Source organism: Callithrix jacchus, chromosome 14 (genome assembly GCF_049354715.1).
Source record: "Callithrix jacchus isolate 240 chromosome 14, calJac240_pri, whole genome shotgun sequence".
In the NCBI taxonomy this organism is placed as follows: domain Eukaryota; kingdom Metazoa; phylum Chordata; class Mammalia; order Primates; family Cebidae; genus Callithrix; species Callithrix jacchus.
Window position 1 is genome coordinate 38909924 of NC_133515.1, and position 22464 is coordinate 38932387.

The following is a 22464-nucleotide window of genomic DNA, read 5'->3' on the forward strand; positions in this document are numbered from 1 at the left end:
GAGAAGTCACAGGAGCCAAGGGAGGGGCAGGGTAAGAGTGGTTGGCACTGCTCATATCCCTAATGCCTTGGACAGAGGGGCCTTGGGACTGAATTGAATTGTTCAGCAGTGCCCAGTGCTCTCAAGAGCCCAAGGGGAAGGAAGGCTGTGGTAAGCGGCAGCAGGAGGGACCTTCAGACAGGAAGACAGACTGTGCCAGTGTTTCTCCACCTTCTTTACATGATGCTACTCTGCCCCCAGGAGAAAAAATTTAATCTTATTTAAATCAATTTTATTAAATTAAAATTTAATTTCTTTCATTAGAAATAAGGAATAAGGGCCAGGCACAGTGGCTCATACCTGTAATCCCAACCCTTTGAGAGGCCAAGGCAGGCAGATTGCTTGAGCCCAGGGGTTCAAGACCAGCCTGGGAAACATAGGAGAACTTCGTCTCTACAAAAAAATTTTTCTAAAAATTAGCTAGGTGTGGTGGTGCATACCTGTAGTCTCAGCTACTTGAAAAGCTGAGGAGGGAGGATCACCTGAGCCAGGGAAAGTTGAGGCTGCAGTGAACCATAATTGTGCTGTTGCACTCCAACCTGGAAAACAGAGTGCGACTCTGTCTCAAAAAATAAAGGAATAAGATTTGTCAGGTCTGGTGTAGCTGTAAAGTACCACAAACCATTGTAATATCTAAAATATTTTCACTCCCCTAAGAACCAGTTATGCCCAAATTGAGAGTGCATGGATTCAGCTTTCCCCAGGTCTGTCTCCGCATGGGGGCCACCATGACACCCTGAGCCTGACAGCTGCCCCAGCCATGGCCTAGGCTCTTCCCTCACTCACCTCCTCTAACTAGCCTGGGTAGTCGCTGTGCAGAGCTAAAAGGCTCAGGTTTGGACACCCCCAGGTTTTTCCCACTCCATGTACCCTGCAGGGGTATCTGGAAGAAAGGCCACTGGGTGAACTAGGAAATAAATACCTGTAGGCCTCAGAGAGGACCAAATTCCCAGCCCTACAGCTGAGCTAGGTCCCTGTGTGGAAGTCATTGAATCTTTTCCTATGAGCCCATTCTTTGAATGCTTACTGTGCTGATCGATCCACAGGCTTGCCCCCTGCAAGTTGCACAGTGACCCTGAGTGGGCAGAACATTCATTATCCCTGTTTTATAGAGAGGAAACTGAGGTGAAGGGGAGCAAGTAGCTTGCCAGGGGTCAGAGCATGTGGGTGGCTGAATCTGGATTCCAGTCCAGGCCTGTCTGACTCCCCACTTGTGGGCTAATGGACTTTGTCTTCCCTTCCTCATTTTCTCAGCCCTTTCTCTTTCTGTCTCTAACTTCCAGTGACTATTTTGACTTCTAGGGGAGGACATAGGTCTGGAAGCAATTCTGTTAGGGTCAGAGATACATGGGGTTAGCTGCAGAGCCCAGGATGCCTATCCAAGATTGACGGGGAAGGAGGACATTTCAAATGACCAGGACCTACCATGGGTTGTTATGTCTTAACACCTCTGAGGGGCCAGGGCCTGAAGCCACTGCCTACCCTGAACGAGGGCCTCGCCTGCCCAGGGTGGGCAAATAGCCAGGAGGAAAGCTGTGCAGGGCCTTCTCAGAGGCCCAGGAGGGAGAGGGTGCCTTCTCCACACCCTGGGCAGAGTCTATATCCAGAACTCCTAGCCATGGTTGCTAGGACCAGACCCTCCATGAGGGCCTATCACACACACCTGTGGAGCCCTTGCCAAGAAAGCTTTATGGCCTCCAGAGACCTGACTGTCACCAACAGCAAACCACATTGTCTCTATCTCTATTCTCTTAGCATGTGGATCCACAAAGCCCTCTGCACTACAGACCCTGTGATGGAACTGAGAAACTGTTGATGAGGATGTTTCTAGAAGGAGGCTTCTCCTAAAATATAAATGAGGAACTGGCACAAGTTCCCTGTGGCTGGACTACAGACTGAGAGGCTGGGAATGGCAGGGCCGATGATGATGCAGGTTCTATGCCAGCCATATTGTAGTATTTGGCGGTAGGGTCTAGCAGTTACCGTCTGCAAAGTGGTGGGTTTCCCTGCAAAGCAGACTTTCTGAAGATGGCATCTGAGGAGGTCCTGGAAGAAAGGCCATCAGGACCTCAGGATAACATGGCTGCAACCAGCAGTGAAAAGAAAGCGATGACTAGAAGTTAAAGTGGCTGAACCCAATTCTAGACAGATCCCAGAGAGGAGTAGCTTGAAGGCCAGTTTGGGGACAGGAAAACGTGGGAGGAGAGGAGCTTTCCTGATTTCTGCTCTACCCTCTTCTACTCTCTATAGCTCACCCCATCTGATTTCCAGATAACTGTCCAAGGTATGACCAGCAAGCCCCTAGTGAAGTCAGAAGAGGGGTCTCTGGCATTCCCATGAGGGAAATGCAGCTGGCTGTTTGCTGATAAGAAGCCCACCATGGCCTGGACAGTTTTGCTGGGTCCTTCTCCAGGCAAACTGCAAGTTTAGAGGTGCTTGTGTCAGAGCCATTTGAGGCCTGTCACTCCCACAAAAAACCCAGAAACCAGTTTCCTCAGTTGACAGGCTAGTGGATCCACTCAGGGAAGCCAGAGATCTCAGACATTTCGAGGAATCTAAGAATCAGCAAATCATAAAAGGTTCTGGGCCTCTTGGAGTAACAGGAGAAAATGATGGGAAGTAGGAGACAGCCCCTCACACACACACTCAACCTCCAAGAGTGTTACGGGTCCCGCAATACCCATGTCAAAGAGGAGGGGACCCTTTAATAAAAGTATTTAATTTGCTGCAGGGAGTGTTTACTTTATTGAATTAGGAGATTAACAGAGTGAAAATCTCAAATCCGCAAGGAATTTTCCCTGGCGGTGCTTTGTCAGGAGTTATTAGTTTGGGGGATGTTTCAGGCCCTTGGAGGAGTCACTCCTGGAGGGATTTAAATGGCTTTTTGAGCTCTGCTGAGCCTTGTGCCATGCACATAATGGGGACTGTGTGTGCAGCGTCATTTCTAATGTGATCAATGCTGGTAGGTCAGGCTGTTAATAAGATAGATTTTTATTAACTCTGTCTCTGGCATTCCCATGAGGGAAATGCAGCTGGCTGTTTGCTGATAATGACCTTGCCTGAAGGGAGGGCTGGATCAGGTTGAGTGGGGGCGACCATCTGACTGTGAGCAAACTACCCAGAATTCCATCCTCTCTTATGCCCACCTCTGCCTGACTGCAAGTGGAGAGGTGGGAAGGAGAATGACCTGGGTTGGAACCTACCCAAGTATGGAGAGCTCCTTGGGGTTACTCAGAAATAACCAGAGCTTAGTGCCTCCCAAGAACTGTGAAAGCAAATTCCATATCCAAGCTGCTTCGGGTCTCAGAGCACAAACACAAACTTGCCAGAAGATTCTTAAGAGACACATGCTTTGAGAACATTCTTGCAATGACCAGGAAGGGGCAGGAAGCAGGGCAGGAGAAGTGGGTCAGTTTGTTGGGTCAAACCAGATCAGTACATTTTTGAAAGCCCAGAATAGTTCTATGCACATAGGCAGAGATGCTTTCTCACTCCATACAGGATGGAGAAAGCTGAACTTTCTGTGTCAACCCTGAAATCGCCCTCATTAAGATCCTGTAAAGACCAGGTGCAGTGGCTCATGCTTGTAATCAGCACTTTGGGAGGCCAAGGTGGATGGATCATCGGAGGTCAGGAGTTCAAGACAAGCCTGGCCAATATGGTGAAACCCTGTCTGTATTAAAAATACAAAAAAATTAGCTGGGCATGGTGGCAGGTGCATGTAATCCCAGCTACTCAGGAGGCTGAGGCAGGAGAATTGCTTGAATCTGGGAGGCAGATGTTGGAGTGAGCTGAGATAGTGCCATTGCACTCCAGCCTGAGCAACAAGAGTGAAACTCTGTCTTTAAAAAAAAAAAGCCTGTATAATATCCTCTTAGCATCATTTCCCATCTTAACGTGCAGCTAGTAGGCATCCCCAGCCCTTTGTCTCACACCATCTGGAATCAACCTTTTGGTGGAGCCAGAGCTGCCTACTTAATTTAAAGGAGAGTAGGAAGCTGAGAGCTCCCAGTGCAGAAATCAACAAAATTTGTTCATTCATTCAATTAACATTTATTATCTTCAGCCCTGAGCCTGCTAGAGATATAAAAATGTAACATGGCAAATGCTGCCCCTGCTCTCTTGGGCCCTCAGTCTAACTGGACACAGAGGCAAATAAGGGGGCATTTGGTAATGGTGGCACTGTGAAAGCAGAGCATAGGGGCATCTAATCCAGACAGGAGGGGTCCAGGAAGGCTTTCAGGAGGAAGAGATGTTCACATTGAGACCTGAAGCATGAGTCAGAGTTAGCCAGGAGAGGGTAGGGAAACAGAAAGCAGTCCCTGGAGCAGGGCAAACAGACACATAGAGGAACAGGCACAAGTTCCCTGTGGCTGGACTATAGACCAAGAGGCTGGGAATGGCAGGGCTGATGATGCAGGTTCTATGCCAGCCATGTTGTAGTGTTTGAACTTGGTGCTGAGAGCTTCAGAGGACCACTGAAGGGTTCTAGGTGGGAAAAGGATAGAATCAAGCATATGCTTGAGAGAGGTCATCTGGGTTTGGTGTGGAGAATGGATAAAAGGGGGCGAGCCGTGGCCAGTTAGGAGGCTGGTCCAAGGGAGAGATGCTGGCAGTAGCAATAAAGAGAAGGGTGGACTTGAGACGAAAAGTAAAAGGTAGAATTGACAGGACTTGATAACAGTGGCATGTGGGGACAGATAGTCAGGGAGACTCCCAGATTTCCAGCCTGAGCTAGTGGATGCCTCATAGTAGCAGCTTAGGAAACACAAATGTAGTAGTAAAGTTTTGTTACATTGGGTATTTTTTGTTTTGTGTTGGGGGTAGTTGATAATGAGTTCCACTATGGACACGTCTATTTGAGGAAACTCCAAGTGGAGATGTCTGGAGGCCATCATGCAGACACCATGTCTGGAGTTCAGTAGAGAAGCATAAATTTGTGAGGCATCAGAATCTAGATGGAAATCTAGCCCACAGAAAAAGATAAGGTTGACCCTGAGGTCTGTGAAGTGAGAAGAGAGCCCAGACAGAGTCCCCAGGAACTTCAGTATTTACAGGAGGGGCAGAGGAAGAGGAACCCACAGAGGAGACTCAGAAGGGGCAACCAGGAGGTTAGGAGGGGAATGGAAGGAGGGCTTCATTCTGGAAACAAAGGGCAGAGAGATAGTCAAGATGGAGGGAGGGGACAAGTACTTCAAGAACTGAAGTGTACCCGCAGGACGGACCCGCTCCTGCAGGGTGGACATCACAGTCTGGGGAGGGGTAGGGCAGAAGCTAGAAGGCAGTAAGTTGAGAAGAGTCAAAAGTAAAAAACTGGGTTCACTTGGCAGTTCTTCCAAGATCCTTGTCTGTGAATGACAAGAATGAAAGAAGCCTCCTAAGGGGAACATAGGCCAAGGGAGATCCTTTGTTTTTGAAGGTCAGCAAAATCAGAACATACTGTAGGCTTATAAAAAGGGGCCAGGAGAAAGAGAATGATTTAAAGGGCAAAGAAGCTCAGGGAGGCTGCTGGATGGAGCAAAGTGGCCCTGGGGGAAGGTGGAGAGGCTCCTAGCAGGGAGTTGAGAGAATTCCAGGCCGGTCTCTGGTTTGAGGAGACAGGTAGGATGGAAAAGCAATTGTAGGAGCTGCGGATGGCTGGTATACACAAGCCAGCTATTAGCAGCTCAAGGCTAGCAGCCATCGCTCTCCTGTTTTATTGCAGTGGAGTCACACATGGAGATTTGTGGTCAGATGAAGTTTGTTAAGGTTGTTTGACTTCCACCTTCTGCTGATCTACTGTTCTGAATAATTATACTCTTTGTCTTTATCAAGCTGCTTTTATGTACAGTATCTAACTTGGTCCTTCTCTCTCTCAACACTAGTCCAACACTGATAGTTGAGGCTTCTGTTGGCCAAGTAGGAAAAAGGGATTTTTATATTAATCAGAACCTGGATCAAGCCCCAGATAAAAGGTTCCCTGAAGCCTCAGAGGCCCTGGGTTCCAACCAGTGCTCTCACAGCTGGCAGTGTAAACACAGAATGGGGGTTATGCTAGGGTTTTTCATCCCTCAGGGACTTAGGATAACTTATAGTTAGCACAGCCCAGGGTGAGGCTGCATGAGAGACTGTCAAAGTCCTGCAATTGGACTGGGGAAGCACAAGTTTACACCCATGGGGACAGCCAGGCAGTGATTAAAGGCCATCACGCAGTTGACCCAGGATAGAACAATCAGATTAGTTGGCCAGTGAGTGTGATTGGAAGGCTAATTAAGTGGGGAGAGATGGCAGGGGCTAGAGCACTCAGGGAGCTCTTCCCAGATAGGGCAAAACTGGCTGGCAGCTCCTCAGAACCCTTGGAGGTAGTCTGCCAGGAGCAAACACCTCCCCCATCCAGGTCATCCCTGGATAGCTTGCTCAGTTGCAGCTGGCAGGAGGGGAATAACTCCACCATTAAACCACCTTCATGTCAAAACTCCTACTTGATTTACCTATTCATATATATATATATATATATATATATATATATATTTTATATATCTACATATATATTTAAACTTTTTATTATGAAAAATTTTAAACATAAAAAGAGAGGATGATCCCCATCACCGAGCTTCATAAAAGATTCGTATTTATCTATTTTCAACACTTTTTTTGTTTGCTTTTAGGGATTTTTTTGTCAGACTCCAAAGGTGCCAATGGAAGAGTCCTGCCTAAAAATCCTTTGGCAACAGTACTTTATGTTTTGAGATGGGGTCTCACTCAGTTGCCCATGCTGGAGTTCAGTGGTGTGATCTCAGCTCACTGCAACCTCCATTTCCTGAGTTCAAGTGATTCTCCTGCCTCAGCCTCCTGAGTAACTGGGACAGGTGCCTGCCACCATGCTGGCTAATTTTTGCATTTTTAATAGAGACAGAGTCTCACCATGTTAGTCAGGCTGGTCTCAAACTCCTGACCACAGGTGCTCCACCCGCTTCAGCCTCCTAAAATGCCAGGATTACAGGTGTGAGCCACTGCCCCCAGCCAGTAGCAGTACTTTATGCTAGAGTCAAGAGCCCCCACCCAGCATGTCAACTTCTGGCCCCCACAGCCTAATCTTAAGTGAGCTCTGGGGAACTGTGTGCAATGCCCAAGGGGAGAGAAATGCCAGTCATCATCAGGAGGTTTGGGGCTACACATTATAGAAGCCCACTCAGGCTAACTCATACAAATGGAGGGAGCATCACTGGGACACTGGAGTGACTTCATGGTCCCCAGGGGCATGATCTCTCAAGGGCTGGGCCTGGGAAGCTGGCTTGTCCTTTCTCTCTCTGCTTCTGGTCTCTGCTTCTCTTAGGGCATCTTCTTTACTCTTCTGAAACCAGCTTCTTCTGATTCTCCCTGCCTGTGGCCAATCCTAAGCTTCCATGTTTACATCCACCCTACTCGAGGGACCATCCCACAGCAGGTGGCTGTTTCCCAATCCCAATTCCAAATTCTTCATGGAGAATCTGATCAGTTCAACTTTGATTGTCCTATCACTGGGACCCAGATCAGAGGTCTGAGGAGGTATGGGGAGGCCTTGCTACATCCTGGAGAGCACATCCCCATGGAATACAGGCAGAGCAGACACCCCAAATCCATCTTTCATACATTGACAGTAATGAACTTGCTTAATGTAAGCAACCCTTTTGCCATGGTGCTGCCTCTAATACCAACCAGAACTTTCAGAATTCTTCAAGTTGCCTATGAGAGTATAGGTAGTGCGATTTTACAAACTCATCCTCCTCTTGAAGGAGAGCGAGAGACCACTCCCTATCTTTGTCCATGGAGATCTGCTGATGTCACTGCAGCACTGCATCAATCCCTAGAGCAGTGGAAAGGTGGAAGCTCTAGCCTCTGAGTCTAGGAGAACTTTGGAAAGGTTGTTTTACCTACACCTCTCTTCTTTCATTCCAAAAACAGTTGAGAGGATGTTGTGTTAGGTCCTGAGGGAGAATTAAAATGAGTAAATTATGAATCTGTTTTTTTTTTTTTTTTTGAGACGGAGTCTCACTCTGCTGCCAGGCTGGAGTGCAATGTCGGAATCTTAGCTCACTGCAACCTCCACCTCCCAGGTTCAAGCAATTCTCTGCCTCAGCCTCCCGAGTAGCTGTGATTACAGGCGCCCGCCACCACACCCAGCTAATTTTTTTTGTATTTTTAGTAGAGACAGGGTTTCACCGTCTTGGCCAGGCTGGTCTTGAGCTCCTGACCTCGTGATCCACCTGCCTTGGCCTCCCAAAGTGCTGGGATTACAGGCGTGAGCCACCATGCTCAGCCTGAATCTGTTTTTTGGTTTTTTTGTTTGTTTGAGATGGAGTTTCGCTCTTGTTACGCAGGCTGGAGTGCAATGGCGCGATCTCAGGTCACCACAACCTCCGCCTCCTGGGTTCAGGCAATTCTCCTGCCTCAGCCTCCTGAGTAGCTGGGATTACAGGCACGCACCACCATGCCCAGCTAATTTTTGTATTTTTTTTTTTTTTAGTAGAGATGGGGTTTCACCATGTAGACCAAGATGGTCTCGATCTCTTGACCTCGTGATCCACCCTCCTCGGCCTCCCAAAGTGCTGGGATTACAGGCGTGAGCCACCGCCCTGAATCTGTTTTTAAAATGCTTATGATCTAGTACGGGTATCAGTAAACGTGTTCTGTTAAGGGCCAGACAGAAAATATTTTAGGCTTTTTGTGCACAAATGATCTCTTCCCCTGCCCTTTTATTTTCCCTCCTCTCCCCAACTCCTTTTCTCCTCTTCCTTTTTCTCTCTTTCCCCTCTCCTTTGTCTCCTCTGCCTTTTCTTTCTCCTTCTTTACAACTCTTTAAATATATAAAAACCATGTTCAGCTAGCCAGCCAACAAAAACAGGCTGTGGGGCGCTTGGAGCCCATGAGGCATGAAATTTCAACCCCAATCTAGTATAAAGCAGGCATATGCTCATACACACCGATAACCAAAACCCAGGTGGACGTACAAAGACAAAGTGGTGAGAACACACGCTATATAGGCTAAAGACATCCCTTCAAACCCTGTCTCTTATATGCTACATGACCTTGGGCAGGCTCCTTATCCTGTAAGGATCTCAGTCTCATCACCTGTACAATGAGAACAGTCACAGACATACCTCGTGAGATAGATTTAAGGATTAAATGAGATAATACATGTTAAGTGCTTAGCATAGTGCCTGGCACATAGAAAGTACTCAGTAAGCTTTAGCTGTTGTAGTGATTAGGAAGTGTTCTATGATAAATGATAAAAAAAAAAAAAAAGTGTGATGGGGGTCAGAGGAAGGAGAGGTCTCCTCAACCTGGCCTCTTGGGAAGGCATTGTCATGGGAGAGGTGGCCTTTGAGCTTGGCCCAGAATAGCAGAGGTGGAAGAGAGGGCCTAGGTGAGGAGAGGGCCTCTCCTGGGAGCCACTGAAGGAAGGTACCAGCAGACTCTGAGGGAGGCAGACAAGTCTGTAGATGACAGTCCCATGGGACAATTACAGGGACTTCCTGCATACACAGTCAGGTGGCCCTCAGAGAGATTTTGGCTTCAGAAGCCTCTCTCTCTGAAGGAGCCTGTTCAGAATTTGCCAGTAATTTTGTCTGATAGCATTCCCTTAGCTGTGGGCTCCCCTTCAACTCTGAATGTGAGGACATGATGTGCAGGAGGATGGACCCTTTTCCAAATGCATGAGCTTGTGAGCAGAGGCCACCCCCATTCTGTTCACCACAGCTCCCTGGAATGCCACACATCTTCCCCATCACCACTAGCTGTGCCACTGCAGTTCAACACTGTCTGGGAAGGAGGGGTTCTCCTGTAATGCCCAAACTGCACTGCATCACCAAAGGCCCTCAGCAAAGGTTCCTAGGCCAGCAAAAGGAAAGACTTTCATTCAGAGGGAGTCAGTCAACCATGGGAGGAAGTGGGGTTCATTACAGAACAATCTAAGATAGAAGGCCCTATCTATCTGGTCCCAGTCCCAGGCATATCTCATCTGTAGATATGAAAGATTCCAGACCTCTCATCCTGAGTCTAAAAACCCTGGAATAACTTAGCTAATGATTAACTCATTCTGATTCTATATTCAGCAATTTTTTGGTGATAATTTGGCTTACGCTGTATATGTGCCCATAAGGAGAGAATACAAAGGCTAGAGGATGAGTGTAACTAACCCCTATAACTATTGTAAATCTCATTGTAAATTAAATAAATTGGCCTTCAGGTTTATGCATCAGCCTTCATGATCTGGGTTAGCATTAGACAGTGTCACTGAACCTAATCATCTTTGGGATACAACAAGATAAAATTTCTGAGCCTGGACTGGGGTGGGTGCCCCAAGAGGCCTGTGAGGCCTTTCTGGTACTCATCAGCCCCTTCTGGTACCTTCTGAACTTCTTATTTGGGCTGACACTTGACCCATGCCTACCCACACAGTCTCATACTTTATAATCTTTCAATTTCTCTGCCAAATTTGGTTTATAAACATATATACCAGATGCAAAGTCTTAATCAGTTGTAGAAAAAACTTGTACTATCTCATATACATATTTTCATGCATGTGATTTTATGTAGCATGAATTCAACAAATAAATTGTAAGAATGGGCCAAAATTTGCTTAGGTGTTCCCCCCATTTTTTTGAGATGAATTCTTGCTCTGTTGCCCAGGCTATAGTGCAGTGGCACAATCTTGGCTCACCGCAACCTCCACCTCCTGGACTCAAGTGATTCTCCTTCCTCAGCCACCTGAGTAGCTGGGATTAAAGGCATGCGCAACCACGCCCAGCTAATCTTTGTATTTTTAGTAGAGAAAGGGTTTCACCCTGTTGATGAGGCTGGTCTCAAAACTCCTGACCTCAAGGGATCTGCCCACCTCAGCTTCCCAAAGTGTTCATAGGTATGAGCCACCAGGCCCAGCCTCAGGTGTTCCCCTTTTGAAAAACCTTCCTCCCACAGATCATTTCTTGGTGACTCTGTCAAAGACTGAAGCACGGGAGCATCTGATGATTCCTCAGACATCTCTAGGAAAATTCATAATGGGCTTGTAAGTGAATTAATACTGGTCTTCAGTTTCTGCTGGAAAATTCAGTGTCCTTATATGACTCATATGAAGTTAAAGAGCTTTGCTGGATAATGAAGAAAAACTTACACTTCTTACTTTCAAGAAATACATTTGTTAGAGTCACAAAATGTATTCCAGACAGGCCTGAGGCAGAAAGCACAAACATGTCTTGATGCTTTGTAACTAATACATAGAAGTCAAGCTTTTGGGTAATGGGGTGGCGTGGGGGAGTTACAGAATACAGTCAGTGAGGCCATATAGGAAGAATCACCACAGTGTGAATATATACTTTACAAATTTTAGCTGAGTAAACTTAATTTCATGTAAGAAACAAATTCACACAAATATAATTCTTAAATGTTTAGAGGCAAGGTAACCTTAGCATTAAAGGTTGCATACAATGGAAGATTACACTTTTAAAAACATCTTTAAAATTAGAATGTCCAAAGGGGGGTTTTGCAAACAAGTGAACCAGGACACAATTTAATTATGAAGATATTCAAAATAAGTATAGATAGAAAGAATCTTCTCTTCAATCGCAATGTTTTTATATATATATCCTCCAGATTTATTCTTATCTAACCACACAATAATGGGCAGCCTGTTGTTTTATCATCTCAGATATCTGTGTCTTCCTTTTAAAAAATATTGACATCTTGGCCCAAGAGTTCTGATAAATTTAAAACAAAAAAAACACAAAAATATCAACATCTGATTCTCCATCCCCTGAGATTCTGATATAATTAGTCTGAGATTCAGCCTGGGTTTTAGGGTTTGTAAAACGCTCCCGGATGATCCTAATGCAGCTATTGAAAACTGCTGATACTTACCCTGCCCCAGCAAGATCAGTGGGAGTTAAAGTTTCCATCTGAGGAGAGAACTAGAATTCAGGTCTCTTGGTTTTCAGCCCTTTCTAGATCCTCCTTGAAGGAGAACCTCCTCTTCTCCCATCCTGTGGTTTGAGCGTTGGAAGACTTGGCCGCACCTGGTAGCTAGCCCCATCATGCTTTCTCCTGCTCTTGTTATTAATTGAACAGCAATGTCCTCTAATCGTATCTCTGACCAAGTTACTAGGCACAGAAAAGGCCTCAGTTCTGGCGCTGCTCTGTGTGACAGAGAGCTGCTTTCTGTGACATGTGACATTTCACGGTTCCTTTTAGCTCCATTCCAGTCAGGAGGGGGACACCTGGCATCTACCCTGGCATGCACAGAATTGGGAGTCTACACCCAGGCTTGGTCAAAATCCCTAAAAGTTAAAGCTTTGCTGGATAATGAAGGAGAACATGGAGATTTTCTTTCCACTTGACCTGCTTCTCCAACTCTAATTCCCACTTTCAAAGCCAACCATAGTATAAAGTTAACTTTGCAGTGAGTCATTTGGGTTACACATGAACCTTTTTATCAGGCTTCCACAAGTTTTTAAACCTGGCTTTGACCAGAGGCTTTTCACAGAGGCCATTCCTTTATTCATTCTGGAAAATGTTTGACTATGGAAAATTGAAATTTATACAAAGATAGTATATAGTGGAATGAACCCTCACCTGCCCATCACCCAGATTCAACAGTTACCAGCCAACTCATAGCAAATCTTGTTTCTCTGTCCCCCACCTACTACCCCAGACACACACGTTAGATCATGTTGACACAAATCCCAGACACCACATCGTTCTATCTGTAAAAGATAAGGCCTCTTTCTTTTTAAAGACAGGGTCTTGCTCTGTCACTTAAGCTTCAATGCAGTGGCGCAATCACAGCTCACTGCAGCCTCCAACTCCCGGACTTAATCCTCCTACCTCAGCCTCCTGAGTACTGGGACTACAGGCATATGCCACCACATCTGGTTAATTATTTTATTTTTTGTATAATGGAGTCTTGTTTTGCTGCCCAGGCAGGTCTTCAGCAATCCTTCCACCTCAGCCTCCCAAAGCACTGGGATTATAAGTGTGAGCCACCATGCCCAACTTCTGAGTATTTTAAAATATACTTAAACAAAATGAGCTTCAAGCTCTTTTTCCCCTAGTCATTTCCTTGTAGGGAGATCTCACCCAAAGTGATCAGTGAGGTCTTGCTACCCTCAAGCAGGAGGGAGCAAGCATTTAATGAGGTTGATCTGGGCAGGAGACCATAAGGGGACAGCAGAGAGGAAGCAATGGCACCTGTCCTCAAGAAGCTTAATGTATATTTGGCATTTGTTATATACCAAAGCAATCATAAAACAAGATTGACTATAATTAATTATTAATTTAGGCACTGAGCCTGGATTAATTAATTATTTTAGGCTCTGAGCCTGAGAAGTTAGAAACCTTTCCTAGAATAGCCTGGAGCACAGAGTTGCCTGAATCCCACCCGTTTTTATTCTGCTGTCAACTGGTCTAGGATATGACTGAGACATGAAGATTTTAAAGGCATCTAGGGTATTTCTGTACGCAACCGAGCTTAAGAATCACTGTCCTAGACAGTGATTGAGAACCATCCTAGGGTGTTATAGGAGAAATAAGCAGAATAACTGGCAGAGGCTTTGTGGAGGAAGGGACACTCTCATTGGGCAGTGAAAAAGAGAGAGGAAAATAAGACATTCTACATGATGTCAGAGGTGATCTGCAGACCAGCAGCATGAGCACACCTAGGAGCTTATTAGAAATGTAGAATCTTTGACCTCATTCCAGACCTGCTGAATGAGGATCTGCATTTTGACAAGATCCCCATGCACATTAGAGTTTGAGACACACTGGTGTAGTAGTATATACTATAAATGGACTTCAGTTATAAAATCAGAGAAAATAAAGCATAGCCTGACTGTGCTAGAAAGGAGGCCTTTCAGCTGGTGTTCTTGGAGCCATTCTAAGGGAAAGAGGCCATATCCCTTTGTGTAATGAGAATCAGACCCACGTGAGCTATGTTCGCCTGCATTGAGACCTCATGTAAGTTGAACTATCCCAGCTGGGCGCGGTGGCTCACGCCTGTAATCCCAGCACTTTGGGAGGCTGAGGCAGGTGGATCACGAGGTCAGGAATTCGAGACCAGCTTGGCCAATATGGTGAAACCTCGTCTCTACTAAAAACACAAACATTAGCCAGGCATGGTGGCACATGCCTGTAATCCCAGCTACTCAGGAGGCTGAGACAGGAGAACCGCTTTAACCTGGGAGGTGGAGGTTGCAGTGAGCCAAGATCATACCACTGCACTCCAGCCTGGATGACAGAGCAAGACTCCATCTCAAAAAAAAAAAAAAAAAAAAAAGAATTAAACTATCCCTTAGTCACACCATCCTGTGTGCCTACAGAGCAGAGGTTCAGGTGCAGTCAAATAACCTGGGAGTTTCCATGGCAGGGCCACCCTCCTGGTGGGGTAAACATCTAGGCATTGGTATTTTTATAAATCTCTCCAAGTTATTCTAATGGACAGCCAAGGTTGAAAACCACTGCTATGGATCTTTGGTCCTCAGTGTTTCCTTGTTCCATTCAAGGTGAAAGTGAGCTAAATTTCTAGTTGTTGCCATTAAAAACACAAAATTAAGTTCCAGGTGGCAGGCTTAATGGTTCAACATCCAGATTCCCAAAATAGGTATAGAGGGGACTAGAGAGGTGTCCCTAGTTAAGTGGTCTTGTATTCTGGAATTTCTTAAATTCTCTGGATTCTGAGTGTAGTTCTGGCATTGGCTTAAACCTGGAGACAAGTAATTTAGTGTTTCTGCAGTCTGTTCTCATGTGGGTTAGTGCCCTTGTCTGTGTGTGTATGAGGTTAATGTTTGGTGTGTGCCTAACACAGTACAAACAGTTGAAGTCCCGAGAGGTAGAGAGGACTGCTTGTCTTTGCTACCTGCTATGTGAAGTTAGTAGAGGATGTTTCAAAGAGGAATCATGCTCTTATCACTCCTTCAGGTGGAGTTACATTTGTATGGGCAGAAGACTGAAGAATGGGATGTCAGGGGAGAGAGCTGCCTGGGAATGTCCAGCCTAGGATGTTTGTGAGACAGTGAGAGGAACTCACCCAAGTGGCCCTGTACATGGGCCACATCACACCTTTAGGTTGCTACTAAAGGTGTGATGGGGTAAGGCCATGGAGTAGCAAAAGAGTCTTTGGGAGCAGGGTGACAATTCAGTTTATCTTGTGTATTATTTTTGAGCAAAAAAAAAAAAGGCAATCTGAATAGGAAGTCAGTCCTCACGGAGAAAGGTTGAGCATCCTCTCAACTAAAACATTTGGACTGGCTGGCACAGTTGCTCACGTCTGTAATCCCAGCACTTTGAGAGGCCGAGGTGGGCGGATCACCTGAGATCAGGAGTTCGAGACCAGCCTGACCAACACAGTGAAACCCCGTCTCTACTAAAAATACACACACACACACACACACACACACACACACACAATTAACTGGGTCTGGGGGCAGGTACCTGCCTGTAATCCCAGCTACTCACGAGGCTGAGAAAGGAGACTCACTTGAACCCAGGAAGCAGAGGTTGCAGTGAGCGAAGGTCACACCATTGCACTCCAACCTGGGCGACGAGAGTGAAACTCTGTCTAAAAAACAAACAAACAAAAAATTTGGACTTATCCTTTGGTCTATTCTTTGTAAATTCTTATGTTAATATACCTTTTAGAAACATCTTACTCTCGACATCACATACTCTTGGATCTGCCATAATTTAAATGATGTTTCCCAAACAGATTTCCCCACAGAAAGGTCAGCTATGACTTGTCTGCCTGGTCTCTGGCTCCAGCCCCCATGTTTCAGTTCTTTACCTCCCAGTCCTTCTCTAATTAAACCTCCCCATCCTGTGTCTGTCTGATCCCCGAGGGTCCCACCAGGTGCCTGGTTAACTTGTCTCAAAGAAATGTATGGAATGAAGACGTTAAACATCGATAATGTAAAATATACAGTTACGTGAAGAGGAAATCTGACAAAGGAAAAGATGTTCAATCTCACTAGCAATCGGAAAAATGTAAATTTGAGATAATTTTTCAATCACCAAATGAACAAAGGTGAAAAAGAATGAAAATACCAGAGTCTGGGAGACTTTAGGGAAATGGAATATTTCATTGGTAGCAGTGGTCAGTGACACAAGCTTTCTGGAAAACAGTTTGGTAATGCTTGTTATAAATGTAAAAATGTGCAGACATAGCAATTCCACTTCTGAGAGTTTATCCTAAAAAAATTGTTGAGCAGGGACCAAGGATGTTCAGACCAGCCTTACCTGATAATAAAGAATAATTAGAAATAATCTAAATGTCCACCAATTGAGAACTGTTCTTATCAATTATGGTATGTTCAGACCGTGGAATACTAGAAAGACTTCAGAATGATGTTAGTACTAATAGACATGAAAAGATGTCCATTAGATATTATGCCCTTAAGGTCCTTGTGGTGACATTAATGTAAAGTTAATGCAACCTCGGCATGTGTGCACATATGCACAGGGAGATCTAGAATGGCAGTTACCAAAACATCAACCCCTCCTGCTTGAAGGAGCTTTAAACGACATTACTTTCTTCTTTTTATTGTTCCTAAAATTGCAAACTTTATTTTTAATTTAATAGCTAACATTAGCAGAGTATATTTTATGTGCTAGTCACTGCTCTAATTCCTGTATACTGTTATTATTACTGAAGAAATCAAAGATGATGAGAGATTAAGTAACTTACCTGAGATTCTCAGCTGGTAAATGATAGAGCTGGTATTCAAAATGTGATAGTATTGCTTCATAGACTGCACTCTTAAAAAAAAAAAAATTTAGTCAGAGTCTTACTCTGTCACCCAGGCTGGAGTACAGTGATGTAATCTTGGCTTCCAGGCCTCTGCCTTCCAGGCTCAAGTGATCCTCCCACCTCAGCCTCCCAAGAAACAGGGACCACAGCTGTGTGCCACCATGCCCACCTAATTTTTTAATATTTTTTGGTAGGGTCAGGGTTTCAACATGTTGCCCAGGCTGGTCTCAAACTGCTGAACTCAGGCAGTCCACCCACCTGGACCTCCCAAAGTGCTGGAATCACAGTCATGAGCCACCACACCCAGCCTAACAGACTGCACTCTTGCTACACTAATTAGTTTCAATAGAGTGAAAGTCTTAAATCCTGCCCCAACAACAATCCTACTCCTCTGCTCAAAGTAATCATTGTTTACCATTTGACATGGATCCCTCCAAAACTTTTGCTTTCTCCAGACACATGTGCACACACACACAAGTGTGTTTTTCTTTTTTCTAAAATGGGATGGTAGTGTCCGCCTGTCAGTATGTAAGTTCACCATCATATTTTTTATTTATCTCTGGGGAATATTCCACAGCATGAACATACAGAATTGATGCAATCATACTTCTACTGAAAACCTGGTCATTTCCAGTTCTTCAGCCTAACAGACAAAGCTTCATCGAGCATTCTCGTATACATATTACAGGGTGTGGCAGTGTAATTATATTCCTGTGTTCGTTCGTTTCCTAGAAATGGAACCATGGGTCAAAAGGCATGCACACTGAATGTTGAAAGAGGCTGCCCACACCAGGAAGGCTGTGTCATTACACCTGCAGTAGATGAGAGGCCATATCCCACGTTTTCACTGACACAGGAAGTTGTTGATCTTTTTGACTGATGCCAGTATAAGAAATGAAGAATGTTATTTCATTTGTAGTAATCTAAAAGTTTGTGATTACTGGTAAAGTTGAGCATATTTTCACATGTGTATTGGCCATCTTCATTTCTTCTCATAATTGTTTACTTTCTATTGGATAATTTGAGTTAATTGGATAATCTTATGAATTCAAAGGAGCATTGTTGTATTATAAATAGTCTTTTGATGCTTTCTTGTGTTGCAGATATTTTTCTCAGTAAAATCTTTTCTTTGAACTTGATTTATCTGTTATTTTACTATACAGAAGTTTTCATTTATTTTAGTTTTGGGTAATCAAATCTGTCCATTTTTTTTCTTTATGGTTTTATACCTTGTTTAAGAAGTCTTTCTCTACAATATTCTCCAAGAATATAAGATTACTCTCCTATAGTCTCTACTAATACATTTACATTTTTGCTTATAGATTTATTTTTATGTTTAGACTTTAATCCATGAAGAATTTAGTATTGTGTTTGGTGAAAAGTAGAGATTTAACTTTCTATTTTTAGGTTGATTGTCTTTAAACAACTCCTTCATCAAAACCCAAATTCCGTGACTGGGCGTGGTGATTCATGCCTGTAATCCTAGCACTTTGGGAGGCCTAGGTGGGCTGATAGCTTAAGCCCAAGAGTTCAAGACCAGCCTGGGCAACATGAAGAAACCCCGTCTCTACAAAAAAATACAAAAATTAGCCCGGCATGATGGCATGTGCATCTAGTCCCAGCTACTTGGGAGGCTGAGGTAGGTAGATTGCCTGAGCCCAACTGGTCGAGGTTGCAGTGAGCTGAAATCATGCCACTGCACTCCAACTTGGGTGAGACTCTGTCTCAAAAAAACCAAAAAATCCCTGAATTCCCATGGATATAAAGGTCTGTTTCTGAGCTGTTGTGCCATTGATCCCTTGTCTATATCTGGCCTGTAATCACACTACTTTAATTATTGAAGCTTCTCTGCAAGTTTTTGTATGTGCTAAGCTATCCCCATATCTCTTCATTTTTGAACTTACCTCAACCATTCTGATACATTTTCTTTTTTAAGAGGATCTTTAGAATTAGATAATCATGGTCCAAAAGTCCTCCCTTGGGATTTCAATTGTAATAGATTGGAGCTACTCATGCATTTGTGGTTAGTTGACATCTTACAAAGGGGAACTAAGGTCTCCAGCCAGGAGGACTCCTTGCTCCCCTGGCACTCTCTGAGGCCTTTCTTCTTGCACACCTCCACTCCAGCCTATGATTCCAAGGCTTCTAGAAAGGACAGATTCCTACACATCGTTGGTTTAATTTCTTTCCTTCCCCAGATGGCCTGTGGATTTTTACATGAACTTTCAGAGGGAAAAGAGTGAAAAGCATGAAAACCTCAGACCTTGCAGGGAAACAGAGAGAAATAGTTTTCGTCAGGGAACATTTTTTCTGCTCCTGGCAAATCACACTGAACACTCATGTGTGAACAGCCTGGGGTAATCAGGTTCCAGTTGAGGCTTTTTTTTTTTTTTTTAAAAACAGCTTTATTGTTCTAAAATAACTTAAAATTCTATCATTGTAAGTGTACTGGTAAATGATTTTTAGTAAATATATGGAATTATGCAACCGTCACCATAATCCAATTTTAGAATATTTCCATCACTCCCAGAAGATCTCTTGTGCCCTTGTATAGTCGTTCTCTGGATGCCACTTTGTCCTTAAATGACAGCATCAGAAGTAGGGGACAAATGAGGGCATCCCCAAGAGATCCTCTGCCTGTGAGTCTAGGACCAACACCGTAACCACATACATAGCATGACCCCACATGATACCGCTCTCTTGGGGAAACCCAGCTGGGGCCTCCTCCTGAGGGCCCTGGTCACACTGAACCCCATCCTTACCCTTCCAGGTGGATAAAGTTTGAAGAAAAGGTAGAGGAAGGCGGCGAACGCTGGAGCAAGCCCCACGTGTCCACACTCTCCCTGCACAGCCTCTTCGAGCTCCGTACCTGCCTGCAGACGGGGACAGTGCTGCTGGATTTGGACAGTGGCTCCTTACCACAGATCATAGGTGAGGCAGAGGCCACTGTGTGCATCTCTCCTGTGGTCCTTTGCAAACCAGGGCAGCTCCCCTGACCTCATGCCTGCCCTGGAGCCTGTGTGACTGGCCCATCTCTGACACCTGATTCTGCAGAGACCAGCTTTGACTCTGTTGCTCCCAGGGCAGGATCAAAGCTGCCCCAAGTTTCAGTTCCACACAGACCTCCAGCAGAGAGGAAAAGACCGTCCTCCAAAATGCTATCCAGAAATGTAGCAAAAGGGGAGAGGGCCTCTTGGCATGGTCAAAGACACCTCTTGCCATGATAACCCATTTCTTTTCAGGGTAAAATGGGTCATTATTCATCTTTAGGAAATTAGCTATCATTTAGTGGTGTGTCAAAGGGAGGAGGTAGCTTGCCTTAACACCCCTAAAATTTTTTGTCAGTTTTGTTCCAGCACATTGGGTTTTTCCAGAATCATTTTACCCAAAATGCTTTTCTAAAAAGAATTCATTTTAGGACTAAAACCATTGAACACAATACCTTCATGCTTTCTGCGGCAATTTCATATGGACTGTTTATTTCACTTTTCATAAGAACATTGACAGAGCAGAGTCTTACATACATACACACACATGCATACACACACACACACACACACACACACAGACATGCATGCGCCCTTGAACAGGAAACCAAGAGTTGGTGATGTGCCCAGTTTTCCACAGTTAGTGGCAAAGCCAGAAGTATTTCCACACACCCACTGACACCTTGAGCTCACATTTAATCCCACTCATAACAGGTAAAACTGAAGACCCCCACACCCTGGGGCTGTTCTGTCCACAGGGACGAAGTGTGTTTGTTTTCCATGCAGATGATGTCATTGAGAAGCAGATTGAGGATGGTCTCCTGCGGCCAGAGCTCCGGGAGAGGGTCAGTTACGTCCTCCTGAGGAGGCACCGTCACCAAACCAAGAAGCCCATCCACCGCTCCTTAGTCGACATTGGGAAGTCAGTCTCTACCACAAGTGAGTTGGGGCTTACGCTGGTGGGCATGGGACATGCAGGGCCAAGTATCAGGCCCTGGTATCCAGGTGAGCCCATTTTAGGGTCTGGGAGTTTCTGGAGAAATTCTGATGTTTGGGAGATCCCTCAGCCTCCTTCTCTGGCAGGCCTGCAGGGATCCCAGCCACACTCCCATGTTGTTCCTACCACCAGAGCAGAACACTTTCTGGGAAGAGAACTGGTTTTCAGCTAGGGCTGCACATTGTAAATCACTTTGGGGCTCAAGACGCGTCCTAATGCCTTGGCCCCATCCTGGAGAGTTGGAGTCAGTTGGTCTGGGGTATGGCCTAGGAAAAGAGAGAGAGGTTAGAACATACCCCAGGAGATTCCCATGTCACACAGCATTGGGAAATGATGGTAGAGATGGCTTGCTTATGCAAAAGACCCAAAAGTTTCACATAAAACCCCTTGGAGTAGTCAAGAGCCTCAGCAGAAAATGGAACACAACAGGGTGATAGAAGGGGCAGGGCTTATCTCAAGAGTGCCAGGGCTTGTAGACCAGGTGGCTGATGTTACTCCGATTAACAGGACGTGGGACCATTCAGAGAGGGTGGATTGTTCCATGCACACATCTGAAATATCCAACACTCCACTATCCTATTTGAGCCTAGATGCCCAGAGACATTAGCCCTGCTGAGCCTGTCACACAAACACAGTAACCAGAGCTAAGTTGCTAAATTAAAAACACCGAGGAACCTCTTTAAATGAATTACTTAAAAATGGGAAGTGACCTGGGCATGGTGGCATACACCTGTAATCCCAGTACTTTGAGAGGCCAAGGTGAGCGGATTGCCTGAGCTCAGGAGTTTGCGACCAGCCTGGGAAACATGGCATCCACCCAATTTCTACAAGAAATACATAAACTCTATGGTTTAACCCCATCTCTACAAAACCCCATGGCATAAACCCCACCTCTACAAAAAATTAGACGGGCGTGGTGCCATACACCTGTAGTCTCAGCTAATCAGAAGGCTGATGGGGGAGGATCGCTTGAACCCAGGAGTCAGAGGTTGCAGTGAGCTGAGGTCATGCCATAGCACTCCAGCCTGGGTGAGAGAGCAAGACCTTGTCTCAAAAAAACCCCCAATAAACAATGGGAAGTGTTTCACATACCATAATAACAATAGATACATACTCAGCACTTACCACATGCTGGGCACTATTCTGAGTGCTCTTCCTGTTTTAACTCACTTCATCCTCACAAAAACACTGTGGTGTGTAGGTACGGTTCTTGTCCCCATTTTACAGATGAGACGCCTGAGGCACAGAGAATTTAAGTAGCTTGCCTAAGGTCACATAGCCCGTAAGTGGTAGAATCAGGGATGAACCCAAGCAGTCTACTACACCTTGTATCCATTTAATCAATTGTGTATCTATCTCACTTTCAACAGTACAGATAGTCTCTCTGTAATCTTGTTTTGTCTTTGTTTTTGTTTTTTGAAACCGAGTCTCACTCTGTCACCCAGGCTGGAGTGCAGTGGCACAATCTTGGCTCACTGCATTTTCTGCCTCCTGGATTCAAGCAATTCTCCTGCCTCAGCCACCCAAGTAGCTGGGACCACAGGTGCCCAACACCACACCTGGCTAATTTTTGTATTTTTAGTAGAAACAGTGTTTCACCATGTTGGCCAGGCTGATCTCGAACTCCTGACTTCAGGTGATCCACTTGCCTCAGCCTCCCAAAGTGCTGGAATTACAGGCATGAGCCACTG

At 45.1% G+C, this 22464-nt stretch overlaps 1 protein-coding gene across 16 annotated transcripts in view; it reads left to right on the forward strand.

Moving 5' to 3' along the window:
- Positions 1–22464, forward strand: part of SLC4A5 (solute carrier family 4 member 5) — a 136296-nt gene that overhangs the window by 64976 nt on the left and 48856 nt on the right. For 15 of the 16 annotated variants that reach the window (XM_078349014.1, XM_078349018.1, XM_078349015.1 and 12 more), the window contains 2 exons: positions 19560–19720; positions 20563–20715. In XM_078349014.1, coding sequence (XP_078205140.1) covers positions 19560–19720; positions 20563–20715 — 314 coding nt within the window. Of the gene's footprint in view, positions 1–10977; positions 11066–19559; positions 19721–20562; positions 20716–22464 lie in introns of all 16 variants that reach the window. The other variant, XM_035272195.3, reaches the window with a different exon arrangement.